At 38.6% G+C, this 10,136-nt stretch overlaps 1 protein-coding gene and 2 long non-coding RNA genes across 3 annotated transcripts; 2 read left to right on the top strand and 1 right to left on the bottom strand.

Moving 5' to 3' along the window:
* The first annotated feature begins 680 nt into the window (after nucleotides 1-680).
* Nucleotides 681-5,191, top strand: LOC104088373 (expansin-A13-like). The gene is made up of 2 exons (XM_009593032.4): nucleotides 681-1,442; nucleotides 4,562-5,191. The coding sequence occupies exons 1-2, from the start codon at nucleotides 973-975 to the stop codon at nucleotides 4,869-4,871; spliced, it is 780 nt and encodes a 259-aa protein (XP_009591327.1). The 5' UTR covers nucleotides 681-972; the 3' UTR covers nucleotides 4,872-5,191.
* LOC117274687 (uncharacterized) lies at nucleotides 3,647-6,100 on the bottom strand. The gene is made up of 2 exons (XR_004504841.2): nucleotides 5,983-6,100; nucleotides 3,647-5,719 (listed from the first exon to the last, which is right to left on the bottom strand). It is a non-coding gene; the product is annotated as an uncharacterized lncRNA (long non-coding RNA).
* On the top strand, nucleotides 5,971-7,668 carry LOC138906715 (uncharacterized). The gene is made up of 2 exons (XR_011414301.1): nucleotides 5,971-6,110; nucleotides 7,273-7,668. It is a non-coding gene; the product is annotated as an uncharacterized lncRNA (long non-coding RNA).
* The last annotated feature ends 2,468 nt before the right edge of the window (nucleotides 7,669-10,136 follow it).

A 10,136-nucleotide genomic window follows, 5' to 3' on the forward strand; every position in this document is an offset into this window, starting at 1 on the left:
GCAGTCTGATAAGCACTGTCTGCCCAAAAACAATAAGTTAACAAAGAGATTTTCGGGTTTGCCTTTCATGAGAAAGGACGAGAGAATTAAACCCCGTTTGGTTCAAAAAAATTTGGCAAAACATGTTTGTTTATAGAATTTATCCATGTTTTGGCAGATTTTGTAAACAAAATTTCCAAATCCGAAAACTAGCTCTAGACATATTTTTAACCCAAAATATCAATGATTCATTTTTTAACAATTTTAAAAATTACCTCAAATTTTTGTATGTTATAAAAACAATCCTACCATCTATTATGACCCAACTAACCACCAACTAATTACTATCATTTTCTTTTGGACTTATGAATCTTATAATATTATTGCAATTTAGTGGCTAGTAATTATGTTATTAATAATTGATATTAAAATATCAGATAGTTATAATTTTAGATAGTGTGTTATGTAGTTCATTATAAAAATGATAGATTTTGTGTCAAACTTATTTATGTTTGGTATTGTGGTAATGAAGGAGGAACGAGGATGTGGAAAAGAAGAGACGTCTTAGACTCGAGCGGAGAAAGAGGGCTAGGCCCCCGGGATGAACATATAGATTATCGGATTTGCTTTTCATGAGGAAGGACGAGAGAATTAGAAAGAGTCTAAAACATCGGGCCTTTGGGTACACCGGAATTGAGATGGCTAAATAAAACATAGAAAAGCTTAAAATTCTAGCATAGTCCAAGACGCCAAGCTGAGAATTCAATAACGCCTAACTTTCAAAAGTTCAAAAAAGGAGCCAATGACCCCACTGTGCTTCATTTTACTCCAAAACTCCACTAATAATGCTACTCCTATTAACTTCAACAAAAATAATCTAGCTTTACCATGTTCACATTATTGATTATTTCCAGAATCCCAATTATATTAAAATCATCCACCTCCATTTTAGCAATTTGAGCAAATACTCGTTCAATTCTCACTCTCTCAGATATGCTAGTGCTACTATTGCTAGTAGCATTCACACTCTGTTCAACGAGGTCGTTCGCCCATTCCCACTATAACTGGTCTCCATCTTCCACCACCACAGAGTGGCGACCAGCACGGGCCACCTACTACGCCGCCGCGGACCCACGTGATGTTGTGGGTGGCGCGTGCGGATACGGGGATTTGGAGAGAAACGGTTACGGCAAATCCACAGCTGGTCTTAGCACTGTGTTGTTTGACAGGGGTCAGATCTGCGGCGCGTGCTTTCAAGTCAGGTGCGTGGAGGACCTGCGGTGGTGCATTCCCGGTACATCAATTATTGTGACGGCGACGAATTTTTGTGCTCCCAATTATGGGTTTGAACCAGATGGTGGGGGCCATTGTAACCCTCCTAATGCACATTTTGTGTTGCCCATTGAAGCCTTTGAGAAAATTGCTATTTGGAAAGCTTCCAATATGCCCATTCAATATCGCAGGTACATGCACCTACAGTAATTCGCCTTCATTCATTTTTTCTTCATAGTTCGAGCAAGTTTGCATGCACCCCTGACTATTATTTGCCAGTGACTAAGGTTGGAAAAATTGAATAAGAAGAAAGGAACGAAAAATAAAAATAAAAAGAAAGAAAATGTAGCAAAATAAGAATAAAAAGGAAAAAAGCAAAAGAAAAAGAAGAAACAACTTAAAAATTAAGAAATATACACATGGTGGCGAGCATATACAACGTCTGCCAAGGATTATGTTGTCAAGTTTAGAGTGGTGATTATTTCCCTTCAAAAAAGCCCCGGGGATCATAGGAAAGTTGCAAAGTATAAGTGTGTAACTGATAATTCGAGAGGGGTGTTTTTATACCTTTTCCCCAAGATCTACGGTAAAACTTCGCAAACAATGATTACATCAATGCAGAGATAAATGATTGCGCCGATACCAAATATTAGGCATTCTACACGATCCAAAGCATGCCTAGAATGTACAAGTAGCATGAACTATTTCTGCAGTTTTATGTATTTGTGGCCAAAGCTGTACTGCATTTCAATATAGAGGTATGATCAATTTGCTGAAGGATATGCATTATATGTCTCTGTGAGTTAGTTTGAATATCCATTTATATTTATATACCACTGCCTGTGGAAAAAATCTATCAGTAAAATCTTCCTAGTTCCTTGTAAGAAAGAACTTAAAGCTCAGACGCAGTGACGGGCATTAGCAAAAAATACAGCAGCATAGGTTTTCACCAGCACAGAAAAGCTACATTTTAGCATTTTGCTATTGTCTTACCTTCGCAGTTGTTCTGTGAGCAAATTATACAAAGATCAAATATTCATGCATGGTCATGACTTCAAGGGCTGGATTTGAGCGACTATACTCTTGAAGAGATTGGGGAAGGTTTGGATGAAATTTGTAGTCAAATAATTGCCAGGGAGCAGAAGCAATTTGAGAATCCGTTGCGGATGATCTTTATGGCATGTCAGGATAATCCAACGGACCCTTTAAGAGGTAGAAACCAAATTAGATATCGGAAAAGTGGAATGTTGGGTGGGAATTGGGAAGGGTAAACTGTTTATAGATTACGTGCATATCATAATTAGCTAGTACTACGTTGACAAGGATAGTTAACTAGTTGAATCAGCCGTTTCCTTTCTACAAGAAACAGCTTTATTGCACTGTTGTATCTGTGTGTTTTGGAGGAAAGCTTGAGGCCTAAGGGTATCAATCAGCAGATTACTCTATGATGTCTAGTGACTTGGCCCATAATACGAACACTTCCTTCTGCACCTTTATAAATGGACTTACTTTTATAAAGTGTAGCTTCTAACGTCAGAGTACATATGGTCATGGATTGTGATAACGCAGATTTGGAGAAATCTATATTACATGTATGCAGGTACAGGAATCCGATATGAGTCCAAATTTAGAAGTCAGATTCTTCATCACCTAAATCTTTGGATTTGGGCATATGGATAAGAGTACGGGTATGAATGAGATACAACTAACAAATATATGCTACACATCTCACACACACAAAAAAAATTAAATTAAGAAGTCATTGAATCGGAACAGAAAGTTAGTAACTTGATCTATGTAACTTTACTCTGCTTTCTCTTGTAGAGATGTGCTAACTGCTTTGTAAAAACCCAAAAGCCGAAACGGAAATACCAGCCAACTTATCCTTCTCAGCCATAGTTGTAGTCAATGCATCCGTGTTAATTGGCCTAATCTGGTGCGTTTCCCACACGCACCCCCAAGTCATGTAGGATAGGCTTGGTTTCATCGGGTATTATGAAGAACTTCCATAATGTCTGGAGCATTCTCGTGTTGAAAGAGTAATATCACATCGAAATGTCAATTTGATTCCGCCCCTAATGAGGTGGAAATTTGTAACCTCTCAGGATATCTGGAAAGCTGTATGCTACACATTCACACATCTCACACTCACACATAAAAGGTCTTCAGGAATGTTTGATCAGGAAAGCTAACTTGATAGGTTTAGGTTCATAAGTGACCGAGTATTAGCATTTTATAGAATTTCAGCACTGCATATGCCATCTGCATTATATGTTTGTGGTAAGAATTTTATGATGAGAATTCCTGCATTTGCATTCTTTAGCAACTAACATTATCTAGTACATTTCTACAACCTTATAGCCTAAAAAGGAAAAGAAAAAAAGGGAAACCCCCATGCATAAGAGGACTCATTCATGTTAAAAAGTATTACTGTGGTAAAACTCGTGACCTGTCTAATCATCAATACAAGTTGGTATACACTTCGAGCTCCAAAAGTAGAAAAATAAATAATAAAATATTTAAAACTGGATTAGGGGGTTCCCCACATGTTAAGAGGCACTGGTTTCTAACTCTCCATATAGTCCACATTAGGGCATTTAAATGGACTCCAAATGCCTTATCCTCAACAACTCTTACCTCTATCTTCTAGCTCCACAACAGGTCATTTGCAGTCTTAGTATTACGCAGCTCATAAAAAATTAAGCAGCACAGAGAGCAGCTATGTCGCTATCTTACGGTGCACCAGCTGACAATCGACCTGCTAACCTGCCTTCTCGCATATAAGGTACCAGCTGGGGTGAATCTTCTTTTTTGTTCAAGTTGTCAGCTGCTAAATAAAATACCAGCGCCCACAGATAATCAACCTGTTCACCTGCCACTTCGCATATTAAGTACCAAGTGGTAAGAATCTTCCTTCTCTTCAAGTTGTCTGCTGCTAGAATAAAACACCAGGACCCCCAAATTTCTCAATATTTTCTGGATGTCATCGGAAGCCACCAACATTAGCAATTCTTCTGTTCCCCTTCTAATTACACCGTATAGAAAGATCTAACACTGAATTTACCACTTGTATGAGCTATCCACCTTCAAGTGTCTCTTCTCTCTACGTAATATTTGGTGTTCATCCACTTCTAGTCTCGTGACAGTTCTTCCTTAGATTTAGATCCCAACAAGACGCCATATATGTGCCAGTTTTTTGAATATTTTCCTTATTTTTGGGAAGTGCAATTTTGTGGTAGTACTTTAGTTCTTTCTGTTTTGAACTGTCAGTTTATGGATATATGACTGTTTTCTTCATAATTTCCAACAGAATAAAGTGCAGAAAGGAAGGAGGAGTTCGGTTCACTCTCGATGGTGCTGGAATATTCTTGTCAGTTCTAGTCAGTAATGTTGCAGCCGCAGGTGATATAGTGGCAGCAAAAATTAAGGGTTCCAGAACAGGATGGCTTTCTATGGGTAGGAATTGGGGCCAAAACTGGCACATCAATGCTGATCTGAAGAATCAGCCACTTTCTTTTGAGATTACTAGTAGTGATGGAGTCACATTGACATCTTACAATGTTGCTCCCAAGAACTGGAATTTTGGTCAGACCTTTCAAGGAAAGCAGTTTGAATCATAGAAGTCTACTAGAATTGTATCTGTTGCTGAGCTTAGGATTGGCTGAAATTGGGTGGCAATGTTAGGGCACTTTTGTGCTTGTTCATGTTGGGCAAGCGACTGCCATATTTATATTAAGAGTGCAAAGCTGTGCAGTGGCGGATGTGGTGTAATAGATATGGGTTCATCCGAACCCAATAGCTTTAGCTCTGACCTTGTACATGTATTAAAAGATTCACTATATTAGTACATATAATAGATTTCGAACCCAGTAACTCAAACGGACTATTATAGAGTTCGAACTCGAGCTCATAAATTTCAAATCCTAGATTTGCCTCTCAAGTTGTGTGATTACTGTTGTATGTTATTATCTGAAATGTCATTAGAGAAGGTAGTTGCGACTTGAAGGAAATAGAAGTCAACATTATCTTACTGACCTTATCTTGTGATGGATGTCCTAATATGTTATGTCGATCAAAAGATTTGAATTTTGAGACCACACTGGATGAAATGCTAGAAAGTGGATGAGTATAAAAATTATATTACCTGGATCCCAGCTTCCCGTGTTCGTACATCTCGGCATTTCAAGCCAAGATCATCCATTCGAGCTAATTAAGCCAATTCTAGGAGATTACCTTTCTCAACTCCAGAAGTCACCAGAGGCATAGGGATATCACGTTGAACCCTGTAAACAAGATGGCACCATTGAAAGAATCCTTGCAACAATGTCTACAAGCTGCTCTGTGCCACGAATAACAAGGGTTGGATAAATTTTAAGTCCATCTGCCCTAAATGAAGGACTTTCAAAGAATTCCTTAAAACTCTCTCAACACCAACATTTGGAAGGTCAGGCATCATATGAGCAACGACCTACAAAATTTAAGAAATGTATGAATGACACCTGTACCAGTAGACAGAGGCGGACCCTGGAATTTAATGCGACAGGGGCACAATATTCTGTTCAATCAGTGCCCTCTAATGACTTTTAGCGTTAAGGGTGCCAAGTGATTTATATTAACCAATTTCAAGGTATATACATACACATATACAAGATTTTTGCCCAAATTTACGAGTCTGGTTACCGGCCCTCAACATAAGACATAGATCCGCCCACTAGATACTTGAAGATATACCTTTAGTCCAAAAACAGAGAAAGGAATTGAATGTGTGAATCATGACAACAGCTTCAAGACGAAACTTCATGTCAAATCCTTCTGAATGAGCTAAGATACCTCCAAATAAATAACATCGCACCACAAATGTAAGATTGACCTTTCTCATTATTTTTCCATTTTCATTTATCTTCAAGGCTCATCTTTAACACGTACGTGGCTTGGGGAGGGAGGGGATTAGCAAGTAACTAGAAGATCAATAAAATAAGAAGCTTACGTTTGTTAAAAAAAAAAAAAATTAGAAGCAAATACCCCTATGTATTATGCAAAGAGAGTAAACTAATAAAACATATATGAACGGACTAAAATATAGTTGCCAAATGACATAACGAATTTTACTAATTTACTTGGCTTATAAGCAGAGGCGGATCCAGGATTTAAATCTCATGAGTTCAACTTTTACCCATTATATTTTTAAAGTTATGGGCTCATATCTACTATTTTTATAATTTTAATAAATTTTTACATATAAATTTTTACTCCGCATCAAAAGTTATGGGTTCAATTGAACCAGTCGGTAGAACAATACATCTGCCCTGCTTATAAGTTACTAGTATTTACTACAGGTAAATGTATCTGAAACACCTGAAGATTGTCACATAGGCAAAGACAGAATCACAACTTAAAATTAATGGGTTCAATCTATATTTTTTAAATTATGAATTCAAAATTTTAAATTTGTTGATTTTTGTATTTTTTACTTTTTACCCACACAAATATAGCTGAAACACATATAAGTGTTGGTAAAACTGTTGTGTTCAACTAAGTGTCAAAATTATTGTCATGACTGATTTTTTTTATTGTCATGAGTGATTACAAACACTAGACCTCAAGGAAAGTATCAAATAATACTACAATAACAACTATTACTATTATTCTTTAGTCTCAAACTCGTTGGTGTTAGGCTATATGAAAGTATCAAATAATAATCGAAGAATTATAACAAAGTACAAACCAATGTTACCTAATTGCTGTAACATGAATGATAAGACAAATTCAATGAAAGGTCTTATGAAGGATTTCCAAGAAATTAATCATAATATTGTTGATAGTGTTTTAAATTTAAACAGGTACAAACTTAATTTCTCAGAAAATATCTATTGCATCAGGAAAGGTGAAAGGAGAAAAGGGAACAACAAAATCAACTACACTTACGAGGATACACATGTACCACTAGACTATAAAATCTACAAAACTTCTTACGAACAAATTGTTTTAAAATTTATTGAATTTAACTTTATATGCAAATAGTTGTATAGGGTAAAATATGATATGACACGTAGCTGACTAAAAGGAGGACACATGGAATCCAAGATGGGATGGTTGAGAACCGAATGCAGCCACTACACTTGTCACCGGAACGGATAACGTTTATAAAAGTGTATTAAAAGCTCTGCGCCCGGTAGCATTTACTAAGGAATATTCTACAGCATTAAGAGTGATGGTCCGTTACAGAGAATTTGGCATTTATGCTCAACGTTACATCTCAATCAATGACCCTCATAATTGGCATTAAAGGAGGGCATGATTCTAGGACCTTTTTCCCTAAGCATAGTTATAAATAGTGAGCTCAGTTATCATTGTAAAGGACAAGAAATTTCTGGCAAGAACATAATTATATTCTATACAAAACTTTATATAATTTTACTCTCTAACTTTTTGATCCCATCATTGCTGTGTTCGGAAAACGTGTTCACGGAATCACTATTTTTGCTATTTCATCTACATTCCAAGGCTAAGTACTGCGTATTTCTTCGATTATTATATTATTTCAGGATTAAATTAGTTCACTTGTATAGAAACCACGTATAAATTCAACTGTACCATTTTACGGGTAAACAGTTTGGCGCCCACCGTGGGGCCTAAACAGTCATGCAATTAAATTGATCCTTGCCTCTTTTACTAATGTGTTTTGACTATTTTTGTCTTAGAAAAAATCGCAAAAAAAGGGCAAATAACACTGTTAACGATGCACACAACCCCGAAATTCGAGGGGATCAACCTCATTTCGAGGACTCAATCAGTGACACTCGCAATGAGGGGAATGACGCCACGTCGGTGCATGACATACGGTACCCTCGACAGGTTCGGGAAAGAACTTTCGATGATGCTGACGAGGAGCAAGTAGCGGATGCTGTGAGGATCCTGCAAGAGCAACATGCAATCATTCTAGTCCATCTCACGCGGCAGAATCAGGTTATGACGGAATTGAAGCAGACGCTATCATGTGCTTTGAATAATGCGAACAGGCATGATCCGATTCCTCCGGTTGTTCCCGCAGACCAAACAACATAGAGAATCGATAACAACACTTCCAGGGGTGAAGTTAGATCCGATGGGGCTGAGGGGAGCAGATCATGTCTTAATAACGAGAATGATTCATTCAAAGATGAGCTTTTATGGTTCATGAGGGAAGTGAACGCCCGCATGGATCAAATCCCGGGCGCACTACCTGTATTGAAAGGCCCAAACTCGAAGAAGTATGTTCAATTACCATACAAGCCAAGTGTGGCACCAGTACTAATCCCGAAGCATTTCAATATGCCTGAAGTTCCAAAGTATGATGGAACTTCAGACCCACAGGAATATATTACCACTTACACAACGACGGTGAAAGGAAATGATCTAGCTCCTCACGAAATTGAATCTATGTTGCTAAAGAAATTCAGCGAAACCCTCATGAGGGGATCCCTAATGTGGTATTCATTACTGCCCGAGCATTCCATAGATTCCTTTGAGATGCTCGCGGATTCTTTCATGAAAGCTCACGTTGGGGCCAGAAAGGTGCAAGCCCGGGAGGCCGACTTATTCAGAATCGCACAAGGATAATCGAAATTGTTACGAGAGTTTGTAACTCGGTTCCAGAAAGAAAGAATGTTGCTCTCGGTCGTCCCAGATGAATGGGCAGCTGAAGCATTTACCAAAGGATTAAATTCGAGAAGTTTAGACCCTTCCCGAAAGCTGAAGGAGAGCATGCTTGAGTTTCAAGCAACAACCTGAGCAGATGTTCACAACCGGTACGAGTCGAATATAAGGATTGAAGATGACCAGGTCAGTTTTACATCATCGTCCAAAGGATGGGAGAAGAACAGAGAAAAATCAAAGGATGACTACGACGTGGATATGCGGACTTCGAGGGGTCGGTTTTTACCCTACGAGCGTACCGAAGGCCGTGGCAGAAATTTCCGAGCAGCAAATATGTTCACCATTGACGGAGGAGCTGATCGTGGTCGGAGCAATATATCACTTCAAGATAAACAAACGTCGGGGTCTCGAGATCTTTCTTACCCCGGGTTATCAAAATATAACTTCAACGTCAGTGTAGTGGAAATGGTGTCAGCCATAAGGAACATTAAAGAAGCACGATTTCCCGAGACCTATGAGGTCCGATTCCATCCAGAGGGATACTAATTTATAGTGCGAATACCTTGGGACTAACGGTCACCGGACATGGGACTGCCGACATCTTCGGGAGGAGGTGGCAACGCTATTGAAGAATGGTCATCTCCGAGAATTCTTGAGTGATCGAGCTAAGAACAATTATGGTCGCAACAGAGACAACACGGAATCCTCAAAAGCAGGAGAAGAAACCCCATGCCCAACGATCAACATGATCTTTGGGGGGAACGAGATTAACGGGGTCACCTTTTCGGCGGCAAAAAAGACTAAAGTATTGATAACTCACAGCAAAAGACTCCGGGAGGACGATATCACTTTCACAGAGAAAAATGCAGATGGATTGCTATTACCATACAACGACGCACTAGTAATCTCTTTAAATGTGTTAGATTTTAAAATTAAGCGTGTTCTAGTGGATCTAGGAAGTTCGGGTAATATCATACAATGGAGAGTGTTGGAACAAGCTAAACTCACATGAAGCATTATTCTGGCGACAAAAATCCTCGATGGATTCAACCTTGCGAGTGTGATGACCCGGGGAGAGATTTTGCTGCTCATGAATGCTGAAGGAGTAATGAAAACAACTCTCTTCGAAGTAGTGGATAGTGATATGGGATATAACATCATCTTAGGAAGGCCATAGTTACACGAGATGAAAGTTGTACCTTCGACGTATCACCAATTTCTGAAGTTTCCGACACCCGAGGGAATCAAGT

Source organism: Nicotiana tomentosiformis, chromosome 2 (assembly GCF_000390325.3).
Source record: "Nicotiana tomentosiformis chromosome 2, ASM39032v3, whole genome shotgun sequence".
NCBI lineage: Eukaryota > Viridiplantae > Streptophyta > Magnoliopsida > Solanales > Solanaceae > Nicotiana > Nicotiana tomentosiformis.

What these genes read in the sequence shown, in the direction of transcription:
- LOC104088373 (XM_009593032.4), top strand. Translation starts at nt 973, where the DNA reads ATGCTAGTGCTACTATTGCTAGTAGCATTCACACTCTGTTCAACGAGG. An exon ending in ATGCCCATTCAATATCGCAG is followed by an intron (nt 1,443 to 4,561) that starts GTACATGCACCT and finishes AATTTCCAACAG; the next exon opens with AATAAAGTGCAGAAAGGAAG.